Source organism: Phragmites australis, chromosome 5 (assembly GCF_958298935.1).
Source record: "Phragmites australis chromosome 5, lpPhrAust1.1, whole genome shotgun sequence".
NCBI classification, from domain to species: Eukaryota; Viridiplantae; Streptophyta; class Magnoliopsida; order Poales; family Poaceae; genus Phragmites; species Phragmites australis.
The window spans coordinates 31082001-31104513 of NC_084925.1; the positions used below are offsets into that span (position 1 = coordinate 31082001).

General features: G+C 45.6%; 3 protein-coding genes and 1 pseudogene across 6 annotated transcripts; 1 reads left to right on the forward strand and 3 right to left on the reverse strand.

Annotated features, from left to right (window-relative positions):
- Positions 1 to 437: 437 nt before the first annotated feature.
- On the reverse strand, positions 438 to 3749 carry LOC133919217 (serine/threonine-protein kinase AFC2-like). Of its 4 annotated transcripts, none has more exons than XM_062363540.1 (12): positions 3535 to 3747; positions 2829 to 3012; positions 2700 to 2726; positions 2427 to 2580; positions 2293 to 2341; positions 2082 to 2196; positions 1793 to 1884; positions 1504 to 1660; positions 1353 to 1417; positions 1177 to 1274; positions 982 to 1084; positions 438 to 904 (listed from the first exon to the last, which is right to left on the reverse strand). In XM_062363540.1, exons 1-12 carry the CDS (start codon positions 3631 to 3633, stop codon positions 758 to 760), a joined length of 1290 nt encoding a protein of 429 aa, XP_062219524.1. In that variant the 5' UTR covers positions 3634 to 3747; the 3' UTR covers positions 438 to 757. The 4 variants fall into 4 exon arrangements, with proteins under 4 accessions (XP_062219524.1, XP_062219523.1, XP_062219528.1 ...); XM_062363539.1 differs by having other exon boundaries at positions 2829 to 3018; positions 3535 to 3746; XM_062363541.1 differs by lacking the exon at positions 438 to 904 and having other exon boundaries at positions 1595 to 1660; positions 2829 to 3018; positions 3535 to 3749.
- A 2316-nt stretch (positions 3750 to 6065) lies between these two features.
- Positions 6066 to 15707, reverse strand: LOC133919218 (mRNA export factor GLE1-like). Its single transcript, XM_062363545.1, has 15 exons — positions 15218 to 15707; positions 14963 to 15109; positions 14728 to 14877; positions 14367 to 14493; positions 13413 to 13561; positions 11991 to 12162; positions 11523 to 11688; positions 10515 to 10612; positions 10271 to 10341; positions 9106 to 9187; positions 8251 to 8346; positions 7384 to 7467; positions 6988 to 7116; positions 6714 to 6836; positions 6066 to 6640 (listed from the first exon to the last, which is right to left on the reverse strand). Coding segments are annotated over exons 1-15 (1818 nt in total). The 5' UTR covers positions 15220 to 15707; the 3' UTR covers positions 6066 to 6418.
- Positions 15708 to 17594: 1887 nt separating this feature from the next.
- Positions 17595 to 19395, forward strand: LOC133917970 (glycosyl hydrolase 5 family protein-like; annotated as a pseudogene).
- A 1064-nt stretch (positions 19396 to 20459) lies between these two features.
- Positions 20460 to 22383, reverse strand: LOC133917582 (cytochrome P450 86B1-like). Its single transcript, XM_062361464.1, has 2 exons — positions 20824 to 22383; positions 20460 to 20686 (listed from the first exon to the last, which is right to left on the reverse strand). The coding sequence occupies exons 1-2, from the start codon at positions 22337 to 22339 to the stop codon at positions 20676 to 20678; spliced, it is 1527 nt and encodes a 508-aa protein (XP_062217448.1). The 5' UTR covers positions 22340 to 22383; the 3' UTR covers positions 20460 to 20675.
- Between the last annotated feature and the right edge of the window lie 130 nt (positions 22384 to 22513).

The following is a 22513-nucleotide window of genomic DNA, read 5'->3' on the forward strand; positions in this document are numbered from 1 at the left end:
CAGTAAGATATACTCCTACTTAGAATGTCTTAGAAGACGAAAAGAAAGAGAAAAAAGAAATGTGAAAAAAAATGACAAGAATTTGGTAAAAAAAAAAAAAGAGCAGCGAATTTAGTAGCATCAGCTGCAATAAGGCATCGGACCTAAAATAAATAGCTGAAGAATCACAACTTTGATTTAGTAAAACCGGAGAAGCCTGAAGTTTTGTGTAGCCTAATGGTTATCAGACATAAATGAAGGCTACAGATGATGCACAGTGAGGTCACATGCCACTATCAAAGGATCTATAGTTTTCAAGCAGCTACTGTACATGAGACTCGATAATTTGTTGCAAATGTTAACAGACAAACGATAGATGTGGTTTAAAACCTACAATTATTTCATTCAGCCAACATGTTCTCTTCCGAGTTGTTTATAAATAGGCAAGGGCAGGACAATTCTTGTGCCAATTCATTATGATCAAACCGAACTTGTCCACCCGGTCCGTGGATAGGGCATGTACAAATCAAACTCGGTCAGGATTTGGGGTCAAATGTATCCATTTGATTTCCCCTCTAAACAAAGTATGATAAATCACCAGTTGACAATACGTTTCTAACAAGATTGAAACAACTTCACTTCAACTACATACAGGTTGTTCTGTACATACAGATGCTCATGTTAGAAACATTCCAAGCTGTCAGAGTAATGACTTTGAACACATCACAAGTTGGACAACACAGATGAGGCATCATCCTCCTACAAAGGTTGAGGCGTATCATCTCCGCTCGCTCACTCCTGCCAAGAATGGATGCCTCAGCGCCTCTTGTGCTGTTAGGCGGCTTGCTGGATCACACTTCAGCAACCCTTGCAAAAGATCGATGAAATCCCCAGCAGACTGATCCACATTTTGCATGACCAGATTCTATTTACATAAAATAGCAATAAGTTTGACATCACACAAATTAAGATATACGTTTTAACAGGTTGATTAAGACATACGTGAAGCCTGGGCAGTTTCATCACAGCTTTCATGCTCTCCCGCGAAGTGCAACCTTCAGGCCAATTCAAACGACCTTTTCTGATGTATTTCTCAGAATGTCGACTACAAACAAGGAACAATGAGCACAAAATACTGACTAATCATCACAACGTTGAAGCTCAGTAGACTGATATGGATCAAGGACGTGAACATACTCTGCCCTCTTAAGCATATGGTATGGTAAAGGTCCGAACACCCTCTCCATCATAGCCAGATGTTCCAAGTTTTCATGGGTCTGAAATAATGCCTCTCCCTGCAGAACCTTGGTAACTCAAACTGCCCAAAGTTGTGATACATAGCAAGCAAATCAAAACAAGCCCCGATAACATACCGTGCAAAGCTCAGCCAGAATACAACCAACACTCCAGATATCACATGGATAACTCCATCCAAGTCCTAAACAGAAGAGCCATTCAATCATAAATATTATCACCCCCAATTCAGGCCAAACAGAGCAGACTTTCACTAGACAAGATAGATACCCAAAATGACTTCTGGAGCTCGATAATGCCTAGTAGATACCACATAAGTCTGGTCTTGTTGACCATAGGTAGTGCTACCAAAATCAATCACCTTGATGGCACTAGACTTGGGCAACTGCTTGAAATAGGAGCCCTCCTTTGTGGATCGGGATGAAACCTAGCAAATACAGAAGGATCAGTACCATATATTTTATTCAAAATTCAATAGTTCATACATCAGAAATAACAAAGCACAACAAAAGGTAATTCATGACTAGAGAGGCCAAAAAAGCAAAAGAACAAAGTATACTTTGTAATCGGGCACTTTAATGTACTCTGGAGAAACAAGAAGAATGTTCTCAGGCTTTAAATCAGTGTGTATGAGGCGCAATTCATGCATAACTGCAACACATTACAGATAGAGGGTAAATACGTAAACATCACAAAGATGTTAGATAGTCCTAATAGAACCATGAAACAAAGAATAAGCAGAAGTCACAGACTGATGACAAACTGCAATGCATTGAAGATAATGCACGATATCACTATATGCATAATAGTGCAGGTAAAAGGGGTAATAGAAAGCACTGTGCACACACATGCTATGCATTCCAACAGTTGTTTGGCAACCTCCCGAACTAGGGCAATTGGGAATGAGCGGTAATTGTTTTTCCGCAGAAAATCGTATAAGCTTGGTCCAAGCCTCTCAAAGACCTGCTCACCATTAATCCAAATTCACCAATGTTTAAACACGACAAAATTATCTCTTTGGGTCAGTTCATAATTGTCGTAATCTAATAATGTACTTACAATACAGATATGGTTACGATAGTCAAACCAGTTCCGAATTTGAACACAACTGCAAAATAGACCAGCTTATATACAAGCAATCTTATGAAAGGGAAGCATGCATTCAAAGGTGTTAACTGAACCAGAGGACTCACCTGGATCTACTTTTGTCATATTTACCAAGCTGCTCGAGCATGCCAATTTCTATCATTGCAGCATCCCTGTACTTCTTTATGCCCCTGATGATCTTGATAGCCACCATTTCTTTCCTTTCCCTATCCCAACATTCCAACACCTGACCAAAGGTACCTGGTGTATTGCCAGATACACATTCAATTATGTATATGACTCACTGCCACCAACAAAAGCAGCATGCCAGATACACCTTAAGAACGATAGTTGTAAAAGAGGCAGCAACTCCAACTGACCTTCGCCCATTTTAGCATTGATCCTATCTGCAAAAATGAAAAACAATCCATAAGAACAAACCATGGAAATTAGTCCATGAGAACTAATTGATGCCAAAAAAAGAAACTAAATTTGGATCAGATAATTACAGCGAGATGTGAGGTTATCTCCCACAGCAAAAACATAATGGCCATCCTTGTCATCTTCTCTCAGTGGAGGGGAAGCCAAACGATGGAGCTCTTGGTTCTCCTGAGAAGAAACAATACCACCCGAAGAGAGCCCCAACGCCACAGCACTGATGGCGTTTGCAACTTCTTGCCCGCAAAATCCAAGCTGAAACTACAAACAGGAAATGAAATCGTAACAATTTCAGAAGGCATTCACACAGTAACATTTTTGTAATTTAAGGCATACATCATCCAATTAATTTACATTTTAACTGTACACAAACCCTCTCAGGATTAGTCTACGAATTTTCCATTGTGCTAAATTAACATCCACAACAAATTTGAACGAGAGCAGAATATTGAACTACATGGCATACTAATTATCAAATCCAGAATGATTATCGTGATGAACCCGGACGGCATATCCAAGTAAATCGGCCCAGAAAGCACGCTAATAATCAATTCAGCAGCTTATACACCGAATAAATCAACCCAACCCGTGCCGAAACAAACCGCTGATCCCCCTCCCCCCCAAAAAAATCCAACCGAACCCTAGAATAACAGCCAAAAAAGTCCACGAAGTTACGACAGATCTACACCACAGCGCGTAAATCAACGACGATTGGTACCGCCACTCGATAGATTCGCGTGGGAGGAAGGTAAACGGCGCGTTGGACCGAGGTTATACCTGATGGAACTCCGCGGGGCCGACGTCCCAGCCCAACCGCTGCCGCTTGCGCGGGCGGCGGTCGAGCGGCGCGGGCGGCATCTCGGCGATGCACTCCATCCCAAAAATCGATCTGGTCTCTCCCGAACCCAGCCCTCGAGTCGGCGTCAACGGCGGCGGCGGCGGGGATTGTTTCGGCGGCGCGTGGGCGGGCGAGCGAGCGAGCGAGCGAGCGATTTCTATCCCGTGGCGCTAACCCTAGCGGCCCCCCGCGCTTTATTGCGAGACGGGAGGGGATTGGGTGGTCGTGGTGGGTTCGGGTACCGAGCTGTTGCCTACCCGTTTACAGTGACGCTGTTGGGCGCAACGGGCCCGGAGCACCTAGAGAAATTTATGGCCCACTGTCAGTGGAAAGGGTCTCGATGAGAGCGGTGGCCGCGTCCCTCGCGGGCTGTGGGCCGCTCGTTCTGCGTGCTTTTGCCAATCTGATCCGCACACCTCGTTTCTGTACCTAGTTTCTCGTTATTCAGTGACATGTGGGGCCACGGTAGCATGCATGGTCTACCTGTCTGTGTGCACATGTAACTTTCGAGTCCGTTTGATAGACCAAGCCCGAAAGCAAAGCGAACGCACGCTAGGTGGCTGTTTCTCCGGTGGGCGAATAATCGGTCGGAAGTTCGACATAGATTTATTTCAGACACTCACGTTACCGACCCAAACTCGTAATCGAAAAATCATGGTAACCATGATAACCGTTGGAATTTTAAATAAATGTTAGATAAAATTTGTTTGAAAAAATTTAAATTTTGAGGAAAAAAATCGTGAATTTAGCCTCTCGGTAACCAGTCGAATTGGATCGGTTACCGAGTGATTTTCTCGATTTATCGAGTGGTTTTCTCGAATTTTCCGTATTGTCGATAACCGCTCGCTTTTATCAGTAACCGTTTGGTTTTTCGATTTATCGAGCGATTTTTTCGATTTTCAGTGAAGTTCAATAAAAAAACTCAAAAATTATCTTAATCTTGTAAAATCAATAACTAATTCATCTGAGCTTCAAATCAAATGAAATAAATTTTGTTGATTTCCTTGTAACATGATCTACATGATAAAAGTATTTATACTTATAAAAAAATTTAAATTTTCTGTGAGAAAATGTATTTTTTAAACTAAGATAAATGCATAGTTTACTCTTTGCTAATCCAACAATTATGAAACTAATTTTGTTAGTCTTGTTACATGATCCTATGTTTTTTAAAAACACATGAATTTATGAATTAGTTATTGTAACATGCAGGATTGTGTAAATGTGTTGCAACTAGATTAATTCATAACTGATCCATCACACCTCAAAAATTAGTGAAACTACTTTTATTAGTTTATTTATACTATGATTTACGTAGAAAAAATAATAGTAGACATGAAAAAGTTAATTACAATATTATTTTTTAACATATTCACTTTATGCTTGTGAACTTTATAAAATCATAGAGAAATTAATAAAACTCTAAATAAAGTGAATCAATTTTAAAAATCCTCTAAAAATATGGTTTACACAAGAAAAATATGTATTTGCATGTTAAGCAAAATAACTGAGCCGCACGCTTCAACTTTTTTTCATTTTTTTAAACTTACTCACTATAGAATATGATGCAAACAATATTATTTTTAAATTTCTTTCACAGAAGGTCTTAAAATTGTGTCTAGTTTTTTTTATAGATTTTTTGAATTTTTTATTTTTTAAATTCAAATTCGGTTACCGTTCTATTTCTAAAACCGAGCCGGACCGAGATACCAAGTTATCGCGAATTTTTGTCGGTCACCGACCAATTTTTGAACCGTGGGACGGAGGCGCCGGGGTCCGGGACACGAATGCGCCACGGCCGGGAAGGTGAAGGCCCCGGCGACCCGGGTGGTGAGGCAGAGAAGTTGCGCTGCCATTCTTCTTGCTGCTTGTGCCAGACAGAAGCTTTCCTTCCTGGCTTGTAGCTGTAGCGTTATCCCCATACCGTTTGCAATTGGCTAAGGCCGACTCCAACAGGAGCGGCATTTCACTGCCGTATCTGTGTTCAAGCTATTTTGCCGGTCGCGTACGCCCGCATATCAGTCTAACAGAGACGGCAAAAGGTTTTTGCAGCTGCTATAGGGTTGCGGGACGTGTCTCTTGTTCAGCAAATTTGCCGATTGTAAACAGTGTATGCGTGTGGATCCGAGAGAAGAAGAGTAATGAAATGTAGTAAATAAGATGACTGTTGAAGAAGAAAAAATAATAGAATACTATAATAGTATTTAGATATACTGTAATAATATTATAAAAGATTGATTTCTAGAATTTCTGTTGGAGATGGACAAAGGGAGTGTAACTGCAGACTGGTGGGGACTAGGTTACTGGAAGCACGCTGATATCCTGAAACGCCTGATATGCTTCAACACATCGCCAAGTCATCCGAATTTTGAAAACGAAGATGCAACAGCAAGACATGACACCCTTCTTAACGTAATCAGTCTTCTGTAAAACATTAGATGTGAGACAGAACAATTTTGGAGAAATCAGCTTCAAGCAAATCGTACCAGAACAAACATTCTTCTTAGAAACAGAAGGCAGAATCACCCTTGATACAGAATAGACATACAACAAATCGCGGAACATCCACCTATCCTAATTGTGTTATTGGCCGGGATACATGACAGATAAACAAATACTCCACCATAAGATCCCTGTGGAAAATGGATGACATCTGGGGGACTATTCATAAATATGTATAGGACAATTTGATGCTGAAAACCGTGAAGGTTACTTCCTGTGAAAAATCCGATTGCTTTTCTGAACGCATGGAGCCCCAACTGGCAACTGGTGCAGCTAATCACGGGCGCCTGACATACGTATGCCGATCTGGTGTTTTGATCTTCACATGAATAACTCCTTCGATAGCAATTGCTGGACGAGGTACTGACCTTCTGGCTCCTTAAGGTAAATTTTGTCATTCAGATAATTCTGCAGATTGTTGACAGCCTCAGACTGAAGTTTGGAGCCTTGTTCTTTCAAAGCTGGTAAAAAGCACCGAGAAATTACATCCAGAATTTTCATGAACTGCGATCCATATTTCTTGTGAAGTGCAAAACCAGCCATCTGAAAAGAGCTCAGAAATTCTGGTTAGCTACATGCACACGGACAAGAGAGGAGTCTTTAAATGGATTTCTACCTTGAGGAAACCATGAAGGGCATAAGCAGTGGCTGTAGTGGCTGGGAGAGCATTGAGGAACATGGCAAGCCATTTCCATCCCTCAGCTAAGCCATGAGGATGACGCACACCTTTGATTTCCGTCTGTAAATGAAGTTAGGCAGTCATGTTTCTGTTCTACTGCAATACAGCGGTTTATTGGACAGAGGCTTGTATTTTAGGAAAATTCACCATCAGATAAATGGAGGTACAAAGCAAGCACGTAACAGTAATGTGAGAAAACAACTGTACGCACCTGAATCATCGCAGCATACAGTTTGATGTATGCAACAGTGTATGTTAAATAACTTTCAGTGCTCTCGAGTTGTCCATTTTCTTCTTGGTAACCTATCAGTCCGTAATAATCTCTATTTCGTGCTTGTGCCTAAGAAATTACAGATATCACGACAAAATCTGAAGCTCAACATAATATCTTAATAGTACATGACACAAAGTCTGGGCCAAAAAGTGTGCTGTATTCAGTTGTTAAAAAAAGCATTAGAAATAATTCTGAGCATACAAAAACATGCTTATAACTTTTGGGGACACCAAAACTGAGATTGCTCTATGTTTTCTCATCACTGCTGATAATATAAGCCAGAAAATAAACAAAGTGCAAATACATTGCAGAGTTCAGTACCGTGCAACTTACATTTAAAGCATGCAGATGCTTTGGAACTGTGTATATGCAAACTCTGTTGAACTCAGCTAGAAGATAATCCATTGCGTCTGGTACCTGAGCATACATGACACACCATGTGGTCATGAAATGAAAACTGTCAATATTAATCTTAGCAGTTCTTGTTAAAATGCATCAAAAGATTTCAAGAGTGCAGCAGCAAAGATTGCATGTCATAATAAATAAGAAGGGAAAGGTCTTCATATCGGTGGCCTTGTATTAATTAAATTGGCCTTTTAGCAAAGATCACAAGTGTCCCAAGTCATAGGAAATATGAAAAGCCACTTCATCCAAGCACCTTGATGGTTACAAATTTCATTCAGGGAAATGACAGCTGATGTTTATGATACAATTGCTTTGTGTCACCGGCATCAAGGCACGTGTCTATATCCGAGCTTCTCATGAATCACATGTAGAGCATGACCACTATTCACTGGGTTTAAGGACACATAACGAACACTTCCTCCAGTAATATGTTCCATAATAACATAGTTGAATATAAGCAATTTGTGATCTGAATATTTCATGTATAGGTGACATGGCGGAATCATTTCTAAGATTCAAACTTAACCAAAATAAATGTTCCTCAGAATTATATTCCTCAATGTTAAAACTGAGCTGTCATATAAGTAGTAAACAATACTTCTCTACTAAAAGCAACTAATTTTAAGTATCAGTAAAACAACCAGTAACCAAGATCGCAATATATGTGCTGTTGCACTGTCTGAAATATGAAGGAGCTGTCAATGTTGTACTTATTCACAAAATTTCAGGTTGACAGAATTCAATAATGAGTAATGACTAATGACAGACAATATTTTGAGGATAACGAGAAGAAACCTGGTTTGTGACTAATAGCATGACATATCCACAAGCAAAGGCCAAATTTCCAAAAGTTTTGTCCTTTGTATTTCTACTTTTAACAATTGAAATAATCTGCAAAGCATACCAGGTCAGTTGTGTGAGTAAATAAATATTAAGCGTAATTTCATTTTGTAACAAAAAAGGACAAATCATAGGATTATGAAGTCTAATTGAAAATCCTAATTTAGTTAAAGGTGTTTAAGTCTTTAGATTCTAATGGCAACTAGCCAACTACATATGAAGGTGCACTCAATAGCATTGGAAATAAATGAAGTTATGTTGCTAGTTACTACTCCCTCCAATCCAAAATAAAGTCATTTTGGACTTGAGCAAAATAAATAAGAGTGTATGAAATGACCATGATACCATTCAACCATTGATCCTTCAGTTAGTAATTAGAGTAGGTGGGAGTCATGGGGAACGAAGATGCTAGTAAAATAGCTCATTTACTAGCGCAATTAAGTAAGGGCAAAACAGGGAAAAAATAGAAAAGTGCCTAAAAAATGTAGCACGACCTATACTTGGTGAAGAGCGGGGAAGGCTACAACGACTTATATTTTGGATCAAAGGCAGTAGTACAACTGCTTACGCCCACATTGTTCAAAATGTTCGCTCTCTACAATATGTGTCACAAGCAATACAACAGAGGGTGTAACCATGTAACGGACACAAGTCCCTAACAAAATTGAATAATTGATAAGAGTTAACGGAGATAGAATCATGTGTTTGTTTGACATTCCATACAATAGAACCCTGAGCTTGTTTGTCATTCCAGGCATATACTATGCTACTCATTTAATGAAAAATGTTATACAAATATAAAGTGGCTACCTTGTTTGCAAATAAACAACACGCGATTGGACGGGGACAATCCTGTCCATCTAAAGCTTTAATAAGCTCACTAGCCCTTGCTCTGCAGCATAATAATTTAAAATTGGAAAATCAAATTATGCTCAGATGAAATATCCACCTCAAAAAACAACAGTTATGAACAACAGGCAATCGCTATCTTTTTTCTCATCATGTTTAACGAATGGTGGATAAAAAGAAAATAAGTAGAAATAAAGAAGAAATAAAAACCATGGAGGTATGCTCATGCAATTGACAGCATTAGGTCCGAGCAGTATGCATCCACAATTTTGAAGTGTCTATCTGGAATTGAATAGTATATGCTATGGACCGTGTCATATAATTATATAAACAGTAAAGTGCACTGCAAACATGATGATAAAAAATGATACATGACCAAATCATTCTAGCGGCAACATGATCACAATATCACATGATGGTGTGCCTTTTCTAGCCATAATAAAAGCAATGGTATTATAAGCTTCCCAAGCATTATTGAAATAGCCACAATCTATAATTATGTTCATGCCACCCATAAAGCATCTATTTGCATTGTCCTTTTCAAAAATAAAGCAGATCCGTTACATCCATACATCATTCAGTGACAGGAACATCCATCTTGTGTAAGCAATAACAGCGATCAACCACATTTCTGTTGCTGTCAACCAACAATGAACACCACACAGATAGCCAATATGAGGTAAACAGTACAGCGCCAAGCAGGCTGCCAAAACATGATCTAGCTTATTGTTCCAAGATTAGCAATTCCGGTTATTCTAATCCAAATTGATTAGAGACATTTTTAATAAAGACCTACTTCATCATTATTGAGCTACAGGGGCAAAAATTGCACATAAAACCATGATGTCTAGCAAGTTTACTTTAAAAACTTAATCATCATGATGTGATACAGGATGATTAAAAGGAACAAAATGTGACACCCACCAAGCGTTGAAACTAGTTTCGACATTATTACAAAGGTACATTCTTAATCTAGCTGTCTGTCATAGTTGGAACAAACACTTAACCTCATGGTTCTTAAATTCTATAATTTCCATAATCAACTCAGTTCACAGTTATCACAATAGTGAAGCTTTCATGTAGTTTACAAAACCATATTCAAGTTAAGCTATAGTATTTTACTCACCTGACACTGTCAGTAGTCGGCATAAGTTTACTTATTGATTTCGCAATCTGTCGGTCATATTTGCTGAATTCCTGCATGGCATATATGATGTCAGCCACAGTACACGTTACCAACATACTCATCTATACGTCAGACGATAAGGCAGGAAATAGTCATTATTCATCAGAATTATCAAACCAACAGAATTACTGCAAGTTGTTCAAAATTGTAGTTAAAGATTAAAGGCTTCGGCAGAAAGTAAGACCTTGCTGAGATGAATGTTTCCTGGCACTTGATTATGTAATAATGCTCGCCTCCGTGATTCCGCTTCTAATGCATATTTATCGGCAAAAACTTTGATACCTGATGTGAAAAAACAATTTGTAATACCCTAGTCCTATAAATCAAGATACAACAGACAAGTAGTGTAGTTAGGAAATAAACGACATGCATAGATGGTAATACTTCATACAGAAATAGAATCGTTGGTGTACTGTAAATGTGCAAACAGCACCAGAGTCTTCATTCCCTTCTATTTCTGGGTGCGTGCTCTATGCGCAAAAGAAGTGTTTGACATAAGCACTGCGGAATCCTTAGCGTGGTTCTTAGATCCCATGAAACTGGATTTTTAATAGTACAAGCTTGCACTTTGCAGATTTCTTATCATGTGGTTAGAGCCTGGAACAATACAAGATATGGCTGGTGCCAGTACATAACTCAAGGGCTGTAGATAGGCTTTACAGATTAGATAAGTTGAAGATGACTGTCCATCTGATGAGTTTTAAAATAGAAACTGATGAATGGACTATCAGATGTTCATAGGCGCCACACTATCTGAAGTGCACAGGCTAATCAAGTATACATAGAACTCCAGTTTATGTAACCAAGTGCCGACCCAACTGATACTAAACTTTTTTTCATGAAAAGCACAACTGGTACTAATTTTCTATTAAGTGATTTCAACACGAAAGAGATTGAATATAGTACAGACGAATCCATCCTATTAAGGGCCTGTTTGGAAGAGGGGGGGTCACTCTAGGAATTTTTAGGATTTAGTTCAAGTCCTATTAAGGGCCTGTTTGGAAGAGGGGAGCACTCTAGGAATTTTTAGGATTTAGTTCAAGTTTGTACTAAATCCTAGGGATTGGATCCCAAAACAACCTTTCCAAACAGGCCCCAAGAGTACCAGTACCAGAACTTCAGAACAGCTCCATCTATGCACAGAACTACAAATATTAAGTTTCAAAATCAATTCTTTAGAAGAAAGAAGTACCTGCAACATTATTTTGAGAATTTTGACTAGATTTGGAAGCTGCTGCGTCCCTCAATTTAGCAGCTTCCTTTTCCACAGCTTCCTTTTCTGCAGCTTCCTTTTGAGCAGCTTCAAATGCTGTTTTCCGTGCTTCAGCTGCTAATGTTGCAGCTTCCTTCTGCCTGGCCTGCATCATAGTTGGTGATCTTTCTTATTAATTGCAACGGCCTTCAAGTGATTACCAGTGAAGTAAAGCAAAATTGCTGGTAAGAAAATATGAAGAAGAAAAGCAAAAGGAATAGCTGAAGGAAAAAAGCAAACGACAAACTAGATGCAATCAAAACAGATGGAACTTAACATTTACTATGATCCACTACCAACAATGGACTAGCCTCCAAGATCCTAAATGGCTAAGCCCTCAAATACCACATCATGTGTAGTTATGTACGAAAAAAAGATCATGTGATCAATGAATCTGGGCAAACAGACCTCTGCTTCTTGCCTGGCTCTTTCCTGCTTTAATTTTTCTTCCTTGATAGCTTGCTCTTTTCTTTTAGCTTCTTCAAGAGCTGCATCATCTCTTATTCGACGTTCCACAATCTGGGATTTCTGTTCATGATCCCTTTGGACCATAGACAAGTGTTTATCGAGTACCTCTGCACTACAAGAAAGCAATAGGATAACATGATACTGAAGCCAATAAAAGATTGTCAAAATTGAAAAGTACTACAAAGTTGCAGTTGTACACATAATCCATCTGATTACTTTTATAACTCATTTTGGATTTCTCAGCTCTTTTTCAAGCAGTACAAGACATGGTAGAATTTCTAGTCACCTTTTCCTCTTCTTGTCTTAACTTATTTCTAGCTAATTGAATGGTATCATTCTCATGAATGAATGAACAATCTTTCCTAATGTAAGGATAATTAAAAGGCGCCATGGTCCATTAGTTTACTTGTTTAATTCATGCACAAGCCAAATATCACAAATATTTGCAATTGGAGGGGGTATATCCTAGACACCAACTAAGAAAGTAACAATATCTATCTACAAATCCTAGCAATACTGCAATAGTCTAAGATTTTTATTTAGGCATCTGAAGAATGAATTGGAATGTTAAGCTTTAAACAATGCAGTAGGCAGAAATTCCACACCAATGCACAGTGCTAAGAAATCAGTATAACCATATCATATCACAGCACGGATAGTTTATAACACAAAATACTCCTAAAACAAGAACACAACTGACGTACAGTGTATTTGAAAAAACAAATGGCAATTGTCTGTATAAGTAACAGCATAACCCAATTATGAGGGCTACAGTAACTGAAGAAGTGTACTACAGTGTAGCATTGAACTCATAAATTTAGCAATGGATAGGTGTGAACCCTTCAATCAATCTAATGAAGATAATGTATAAGAGTTGTGCACGTAAGTACGGTTTTTCTCCAGATTGTGTAAAGAGGTGCATAATAATCTGTTAAAAACAACACATTGGAAGCAAGTTCCACCGGCCTTCGTAAATACATACACATAAAGCAAGTTCCACTTGGGAATAAACAAATAGATTGAAACAGAAATAAATTGAATCTGCAACCCATAAGGCCACGAAACAGATTTACATAATGACTTTACAGAGCAGTCACCATTACTAAAACAATGCAGTCTTGATAAGCCAGTAAGCAATTAGCTCATTGTTGCCAAAAACAGGTACTAACAAAAAGAGAACCGGCTACAATGAAGCTTATTTTGGTTACAGACATTGGATAAGTACTAGAATGCTTTGTATCTTAAGTGTTGTTCACCAAAGATCTAGTACAACACAAACAATTTTTCTTTGGTATTGGTAAAAACATGAAAATTGCAATGAAGACTTCCAGAAATGCAAGAATAATTAATAAAGGTACATACATTCTTCTCTGGAAGTGTATGTCTAGCCTTCTGTCTATCTCCTTTCTTGATTCTGTATATTTCTGAAGTCGAGCGAATGCAGAAATTGTTCTCTGGATTTCATTTTGGTGGCATACCTCCAATGCAGCTAGCTTACTTCTGACTTCTTCCTGAAGAACAAATATCATACATGATTGAAACAACTGTTTAAAAAGATAAGAATGGGGTCCAACAATAGTCCATCATGGTCAAAGCGAGAGTTCAAGACAATGCTGCAATTGGTGAGAAGTTTTAATCCATCGAAATAGCATAACTAACGTTGTTCTATCAACCAAGAAAAATAATGTCATCAGAGAATCTAGTGCCCTGTCCTTTCAAACTTTCTTCAGTAATATGACAAAAACATTTTGCCTAGCTTCACAGTGTTGTAAAAAACCTGGAGAAATCCCATACTCCATAAACCAACAATTGTAGGCATATCAGCATCTGCTACAACAGTGATATGACATGATGATGACGATAATCTAACGTAATCAAGATTGCTTCCCTGTTATCTTTCCTCTTGGATCTCAATCTTTTCAACTTGGCATAAAAATAGCTCTGTATTTGAAAATTATGCTCAAGTTGCCAACGAACAAACTAAGCTCTTCTTTTTCATGCATATCATGATGTAATTTATGTTCAAAATCTAGAGGTGTGCTACTATCCATCCATACAAGTGTGACATCTCCAGAAAGCATAAAGGGAACCAACATGCTCCATTCAGGATTTCTTACAGTATAATATTAGCCAAATAAAAAGATCATATGCAAGTAAGTATCCACATTCCATTTCTTGGATCACTAAAAGGATGTTGTCAAACCCAAAGCATAAAGGGAACCTATTGAACCCTAAACTGCAATTAGTACATGACAAAAATTCAATAGTAAGTCACTAAAACATGCAGGTAAAACTGTATAGAATGCAAGAACACACTTGAACTTTGAGATGATGCTCGCTTTCCAGCTCAAGAAGAATGCTCTTCTCTAGGTTACTTTTCTCCATCAAGTGGTATGGTGCAACCTGGCCATCTTCCAATTCATCCTCTAATTCTTCTGAATCACTGTGAAAATACACCATGCGTAAAGTCACTATGCAAACTTGTGCAGATTTGCAAAGCAAAAACACACGCTACAGACCATAGTTAATGGCCAGTGGTATCCTTATGCTTCATAGATTGTCCTAAGACAGAAGTTCTCTTCCTTACAATCATGCCCTCCCTCTTCAGGTATAATTCAGAAACTATGACACAAATTTCACAGAAAATGCAATACCCAATTGCAGATCAAAACTTCACCTGGATTCGATATCGTTAAATGAGAACCTCGCTCCGTTGGCCACAAGAGCCTGGGCCTCCCCATCACTGATATTGTCTTCCTCTTCCGTGCCGTCTTCGTCATCAACCCGCATCACAAAGGCCTTCTTCCTCGCACTGCCATCGCTAGCCCTAAATTAACCAAACAAAACACGTCGAATCTCATGCGATGGCAAATCACTAAAGCCAAACCGCAATAAGCAAGCGAGAGATGTACCAATCCGGCGGCTGTTTCAGAGGCGTGGGCGGCGCAGCTTGGCGAGTGGCATCGAGTGCGTCAAGCTCGGCGAGGACATCGCCGAGCGTCCAGCTCGAGCGAGGGTCGAGGGCCTTGGGGCACCGCAGCTCCACGCGCTCGAAGCCCCTGCGAGGAGGAGAAACAGAGAGGGAGAGGCAGGTCAGTCGCGACTCGCAACGAACACCGACTGAAGGGAGGCAACATGATGCCGAAACCTCGGCGGGGCGAGATTACATGGCGGTCGTCCCCGTCGCCGCCGCAGTTTCCGGCGAGGTGGCGGTGGGCGGTCGGCGCTCCGGTCTTCTAGGGTTCGCTCCTGCGCTCGTCACGTGAGAAGTACGCTTCGATGCAGGCCCGGAACCGAGCAGCGGGAGCGTCGCAGCGCAAATTCAAAAATAGAAAGGAATCCGAAACGACTTCGAGCAGGCTGCGAGGTGGTGCGCCCTGCGAGGTTAGCATTGATCAGTGGCGATGGCTGGCGAGACCCCAAAAATTGGCCACGCGCAGGATTGTGAATTTGGAGCGACGACGGGATGGGCACACAGGGGGGGCGGGGGTGGCGTTCCCGCAAGCCTGTGCGCGGGCCGGCGGCAGGAGTAGGGAGACGGCCGCGGCGGCTCTCGAGCCGTAGAGATAGGTGTGAATCCACGGCAGGCAGCGCCGCGGCGGGACGGCGGCGATAGGTCGGGTCGCCGGACTCTGCGACGGGAACCTGGGAGGCAGCTGAGCCGCAGGGAGCGTCAGGTGTAAGCGGGGTTTGAGGCTTGTGTGTGGGCCCTTTTGGAGCGTTTGTGGGCCGCTGACGCGTCCCAGGCTAGGCCGGCACGCCATGAGTACGGAGGGAGGCTGGGCCTCTGCCTTTTGGGCATTTTCCACATTTCATTAGGAAATTGAATTTAGGGCCTTTTTTTGGAACAGCTTCTTAAAAAAATATGAGTGCTCCTTCATATAAAAAAATAAAAAAAATCGGAGTGCTCCTTCACCTAAAAAAATAAAAAAATCGGAGTGCTCCTAAATGGAGGATTTTGCACCAGCTTTACAAAGATGTAGAAACCTGAATCCATATAGAAGCTAAATCTACTCCTCACCAACTTCTCACTTAACCTGTCTTTTCTACGATCAGAAGGCATTCACTTGTGGGCTCGGACGCTCGGTGTTCCTTCCTAGTTTCTTCTTGAGAGTGTCTAATTTTCAAGTTGTTGGAATTTTGTTACTCTTCGATCAATTTTTAATCATTAGATCAGCATTCAACAACTCACAATTTATTGTAATTTTAAGCCATTTTCAGATAGTTTAGAGACAAAAAAAAATCTTTAGACGATTGAGAATTAGTTGACAAACATGTCCCTTCTTTAGTGTATGGAGATGCTGCCATATGCTTTTCTCCCCTTAGGCCATCTCCAGGTGATGCCGTATCCGCCCATCATCCCGTATCCACATCGGATACGGCTTCGCGTGCGCCCACAACGCTTCTCCAGCGGACTCCGTATCTAGGTGAACAGGGTTGCGGGGAGGGGGCCGGCGGCGGCAAAATTGCGGTGCGATACGGTGTCTGCTTCACTGTTGGCGTGCTTCTCTTGCTCTCCCCGCTCCCATCAGCGCCGCCGCAGGTCAAGCTCCTGGCCCACTCGCTCCTCGTGGGCGCCTACACGGTCTGGGGGCGGTCCCGTCGCAGAGCACGTGCTCCGGCGCGGGCTCGGCCTCCTCACCTCCGCGTCCGGGCTCCTCCAGCGCCGCTCGCCGCTGCTCTGGATGTAGACGCAGCGCTCGCTGTCCACGGGGACGCCGCCTCCGTGTTCCCCACCCTGTCCGCTGGGGGAGCTGCCGCCGCCAAGCTCGGGAGCTCCCAGCTCCTCCTCCTCCTCGTGGTCGCCGTCTCCGCCGCAGCGTGGGAAGCAAGAGCGGGACCGGGTGCCGCGGGTGCCGGGGCAAGCCTTCAACGCGAGCTTCGCGTACTACACCGGGTACGTCACCATCAGCGAGAAGCACGGCGCCGCACTCTTCTACTAGTTCTACTGGTTCTTCGAGGTCCAAGCCCCTCGTGCTCTGACTCAATGCAGATGAAAATGGTGTACATCTGGTTCTACTGGTTCCTTCCTAGCTTCTTCTTGAGAGTGTCTAATTTTCAAGTTGTTGGAATTTTGTTACTCTTCGATCAATTTTTAATCATTAGATCAGCATTCAACAACTTTAAGCTATTTTCAGATAGTTTAGAGACAAAAAATCTTTAGACGATTGAGAATTAGTTGACAAACATGTCCCTTCTTTAGTGTATGGAGATGCTGCCATATGCTTTTCTCCCCTTAGCCCCTCTACCGGAGCAACACCAAAGATGCTCTAAATTCAGAGAACTGTGAGAAGTGTAGTGGGCAACATCAGCAATGTTCTTCAGTCCCCTCCAGCACGTCACCAGCTTCCGATGGTACGTCCGGCGACGCCGCCGTGGCTCTACATTCTGATACACTCCAACTTGTCACCAACCTTCTCCGTTTTCTTTCCACCGCGCGCAGATGCGAAGTAGGAGCACGTCACCGATCTCGTTAACCACGCTTGATCACCGGTGACGCCCACGTCGCAAACAGAAATTCTCTGCACGTACACCATTAACACCATGAGGCTGGCCTCTCTTCGTGTCGCTCTGTGCCTTCTGCTTGCACTCCTCGCCGGCCACCGCGAGCGTGCGGCGGCCGTCACGCTGTCGGCGTCGTCGCGGTGGATCGTCGACGAGGCCGGGCACCGGGTGAAGCTTGCCTGCGTGAACTGGCCGTCGCACCTGGAGCCGCGCCGGTCGTGACCGAGGGGCTCAGGAGGCAGCCCGTGGGCGCCATCTCCGCGACGGTCGCCTCCCTGGGGTTCAACTGCGTCAGGCTCACGTACCCCATCGCGCTGGCGACCAACGCATCGCTGTCGTCGCTCACCGTACCGAATCGTTCGGGGCTGTGGTGATCAAACTGGAGGAGAAGAACGTCATGGTGATCCTGGACAACCACGTGAGCAGGCCGGTGTGGTGCTGCGGCAGCGACGGTGGCAACGGCTTCTTCGGCGACAGGGACTTCGACCCGACGTCTGGGTCGATGGGCTGGGCAACATGGCCACGCTCTTCGCCGACGTGCCCAACGTCGTCGGCATGAGCCTGCGGAACGAGCTCCGTGGCCCGAGACAGAATTCCGAAGACTGGTACACGTAAGTTGTTCACGCGTGCTCTCGCCGTTGCAATCTCCATACTCCAATGCTGACTTCACAGCTTATTATTGAAGTCATCTGCGACTGCACCGGCCGGCGGCAGGTACATGCCGAGGGGCGCGGAGGCGGTGCACGAGGCGAACCCGAGGGCGAGCTACGACTACGACCTGTCCTTCCTCGGCGCTAGGTAGGTGGGCGTCAGCTTCGCGGCGGAGAACAACCTGGTGTTCGAGCTGCACTGATACAGCTTCTCGGACGCTCGCGCTTGGGAGTCGGATAACGCCAACGAGGTCTGCGACCGCGCCGCGCGCGACTTCGGGCGGCGCGGCGGGTTCCTGCTCGGCCGGGGCTTCCCGCTCTTCCTCAGCGAGTTCGGCGCCGACTTCCGCGGCGGGGACCTCAAGGACAACCGGTACTACCTGTGCGCCGCCGCCGTGGCCGCGGAGCTCGACCTGGACCAGGCGCTCTGGACGCTGCAGGGGAGCTACGCGCTGCGGCAGGGCGTCGCCGGGATGGACGAGGTGTACGGCGTCCTCGACTGGTCCTGGAGCAAGCCCCGAAACGAGACCGCGCTCCCGAGGATCCAGGCGTTGCAGCGGCCACTCCAAGGTCAGTTGCGATACCGCTCCGAATCAACCAACTCTCCAGACTCCAATGCCGTACTTGCGTCACTGCGTGGGCCCACGGCGCTGTGTGTTTCTGGCACTCCGTTTTAAACGGTGGACGCGTGCAGGGCCTGGCTACGGCGACGTGTTGCCGTACGCCGTCCTGTTACACCCGCTCACGGGGCTCTGCACGGTGCGGCGCGCCGCCGCGGCGACGATGCTGGAGCTGGGCCCGTGCAACGAGACAGACGCGTGGGCGTACGCACCGCCAGGGTCGAAGCTGGTGCTAAGGGACGCCGCGGCCGCCGGTCTTCCGTGCCTGCGGGCCGAGGGGCGCGGCCAGCCCGCGCGGCTCAGCGCCGCAGCCTGCGGCGACGCCCTGTTGACGTTGCGCCTCGTGTCGGACTCGGGGATGCACGTCGCCGCGGACGCAGCGCCGGGGCTGGGCGGCGGCAAGGACGGCGGCGGCGCGCTGTGCCTGGACGTGTGCGCGGACGGCAGAAGCATCGTGACCAACCCGTGCGCGTGCCTGCGCGGGGATGGGACGTGCGACCCGAGCGCCAGTGGTTCAAGCTGGTCACGGGCATGAGGCGCGTCGCGCACAGGCCGACCACGCTCGCCTAGATCGAACCAGTCACCGGATGACTTGCTCGGTCGCTTGTTTTAAACCCTATTTAGCAGAGTTTTAACTTCAAGATTCATATATGATTTTATAGTTTCAGTTTCAAAAATTTATGAGGGCTAAAAAGCTCTACCAAATAAATTCTTATTTAGTTTGAGCCACTAGCTTAGACTATTCCTACCTATCTACTGGTTTGTACAACGAACAGGGGCTCGAGGCCGGAAAGAAATTATGTGAGACCGGATCTCACAGAAAGATCATCATCTCTGCGTGACACGTGTTCTGTATTTCTCTCACATATATTCAATTAGACCGTTGGATCCGGAACGAACGGCGTAGATCAGGGTCTCACAGAGGTCTTTCTGCAGAGGATCTTATATAATTTTCTTCCCTCGAGGCCGCATATGGCAGTACTGATTCGTTTAACCAAGAGCTATATAGCATTATATTTGAAGTTGTTTGGTGGGCACAACCTGACAAAATATGTCACACAAAACTTATTTTTCTGCTCGAAGAGTAGTAGTGTAAAGAGCACATGGATTTGCAAACAAGCTGCTACCAAAGAAGAACTAACCTTTGACACGACACACGAGTACGTTAATGGTAATGGTACTACGTGCTAAGTTGCTGTTCAGAGTATGGTCGATGAAAGTGCCAGGACGTAATGCTGAATGTTCCGTGTGGTACGGAAGCGGTGGAATGAACACTGGATGGGCGTGTAGGGCCCCTGTCCGTGCAGCAGGAATCGGGGGATCATGGGGAGCTTAGCAGCCCTGATTCCTACGTTGCTCATCGATAAACAAGAGTGCTTAGCCACTCGCCACGTCAACAATACCCCACGTGCATCAATGCCATGCACTTGGTGTGTCGTTGCACGCGTGACAGATACATGCAACAAAGCAACGGCACGATCCACGTACGTACGTACGTACGTCGCCTGGAATTAAGCTGCGATAATTCCTTCTTCCGGCGGCATTCTAGATGAGAACACATGCACATCTACTATTTGTTGAAAAACAGTTAATTGCGAGATTCATAAAGATATATTTCTTTAATTAAGACGATAAAACATACACACAGAGAAGCTTTTTCTTTCCCGAAAGGAACACACAGAGAAATTAATATGAAGTATAGACAATTTTGACAGTGAATAGTATTTATAGGCTTACATCACCTTAATCTGCATGGCTTCAAACCTTGAGTAGCTAGCTTGCTTATTCCTTCTCATTATAGTGAGTAATTGTGTGGGCTTCTCAGCTTAAAGGGGGCTCTGAACTTCTCGTCAATCTTCCCCTGCTCGAAAAGAAATCGATCGACATCGATCCCTGAGGTTCTTGCAAGATATGAAATAGTAATTGTGTTTTTGAATGCGTAATAGCTAGTCTTGTTCGATTGCGGCATGATCGAGGCAGCTCATGTTCATCACCAACCTGCGGCCACAACGTGGACGGGCTGCTGCTGCTCCCTTGTGGTGAAGCGCACCATGAGCCCGTTCTTCATGTAGAGCGTGGTGTTGAGCTTGGGCTTCACCTCCTGCCCGGGCAGCACCTCCACCCTGAACCTCGCCAGCACCGCCGCCGCCGCCGTCTTCATTTGCGTGTACGCGAACCGCTTCCCGATGCACAGCCTCGGTCCGGCGTTGAACACCACGTACTTGAACGGGCTCTCCCCGCCCCCCGCGAACGCGCCGCCCCGCATCCACCGCTCCGGGCGGAACTCCAGGCAGTCGGGGCCCCACGCCGCGGGGTCACGCCCCATCGCGTACGTGTAGTAGATCACCCGCTGGCGCGCGCGGACCACCGTGCCGTCCGGGAGCACGTCGTCGGCCAGGGCCTCCTTGAAGTCGACGGGGACCGGCGGGTAGAGGCGCATCGCCTCGGTTAGGGCGGCGTGGAGGTAGTCCATCCCCCTGACGTCGCCGCGGGCGGCGCGGACGTCGTCGAGGACGCGGGACTCGACGTCCGGGTGCGACGCGAGGAGCCAGAAGAACCAGGCGAGCGCGACGGAGCTGGTGTCGCGGCCCGCGAGGATGAAGCTGATGCAGAAGTCCCGCAAGAACGTGTCGGAGTACCCGGCGCCTGGTGATGACATGAGCCGCGAGAGGAGGTCGCACCGGGCGCTCAGGGTCCCGATCTTGCGCAGCTCGGCTCGGCGGTCGGCGACGGTCCACTCGGCGAACTCCCGCACGGCGCGCGCGGCCTCCACGAGCGCTCGCTCGCTTCCGACCCCGAGGAGCCGCTTGGCCTTCCATATGAAGGGCGGCGTGACGAATCGCCGGAGCGAGAGCTCCGTGGCCCGCTCGAAATTGCGCGCGAATGGCACGTCGGGGAGCCCGTCGGCGAGGCACCCGGCGTCCGCCCCGAACGCGGCGGCGCAGATGTTGTCGAACGTGAACCGGAGGAGCACCTCCTGCAGGTCCACTGCGTCCCCACGTTCCGTCAGCCTGCTCAGCAGCGGCACCAGCCGGCTGTGCACCAACCGGTCGATGGTGCCCGACGAGAACTCGAGGAACCGCGCCGAGTGCATCTCCGCCGTGGCGGCCCTGCGCTGCGCGCGCCACGCCTCCCCGTCGGCGTTGAAGATCCCTTCCCCCAGCAGCTCCGCGAACCGCTCCCGGTAGTAGGGCCCCTTGAGGTAGTTGGCGAAGTTTGTCCTGAGGACGTGCTCGACGTTGGCCGGCACGGAGGTGACGACGCCCGAGGAGCACCCGCCCCACATGCCGCGGTACGGGAACGTGCCCCCGGACCGGGCCAGCGCGGCGGCGCCCCACTCGTAGATGTCGTCGAGGTGCGCGAAGAGGGTCGGGATGATGCCGAGTACCGGCCACAGCATGGGCGCGCCCCGGGATGCCAGCCGGCTCGCGACCGCGCTGCAGGCGAAGAGCACCGCCGCGGCCACGGCCAGGTCGGACGCCCGCACGTACTCCAGGAGGAAGCGTAGCGCCATCGCTCGCTGCTACCAGCCGAGTGATCGAGACGGATCGACGAGCAAGAGCTGTTTGTATGTAGGCAGAGGAAGTGAGCTCTCCTATGATATATATACACACACGACGCTCGCCGGTGCACTGTGCCAGTGGGTTGTGCATCGTGTGCAATGCAAGCGCGGTACCTAGCTGTTCGG

Coding starts and splice junctions, on each gene's coding strand:
- LOC133919217 (XM_062363539.1), bottom strand. CDS start 3,633: ATGGAGTGCATCGCCGAGATGCCGCCCGCGCCGCTCGACCGCCGCCCG. Junction 1,275..1,352: donor TTCTGGCTGAGCTTTGCACG/GTATGTTATCGG, acceptor AAGGTTCTGCAG/GGAGAGGCATTATTTCAGAC. Junction 905..981: donor TGAAACTGCCCAGGCTTCAC/GTATGTCTTAAT, acceptor TTATGTAAATAG/AATCTGGTCATGCAAAATGT.
- LOC133919218 (XM_062363545.1), bottom strand. Junction 7,468..8,250: donor TGCTATTAGTCACAAACCAG/GTTTCTTCTCGT, acceptor ATGTATGCTCAG/GTACCAGACGCAATGGATTA. Junction 7,117..7,383: donor AGCATCTGCATGCTTTAAAT/GTAAGTTGCACG, acceptor GTAATTTCTTAG/GCACAAGCACGAAATAGAGA.
- LOC133917582 (XM_062361464.1), bottom strand. CDS start 22,339: ATGGCGCTACGCTTCCTCCTGGAGTACGTGCGGGCGTCCGACCTGGCC.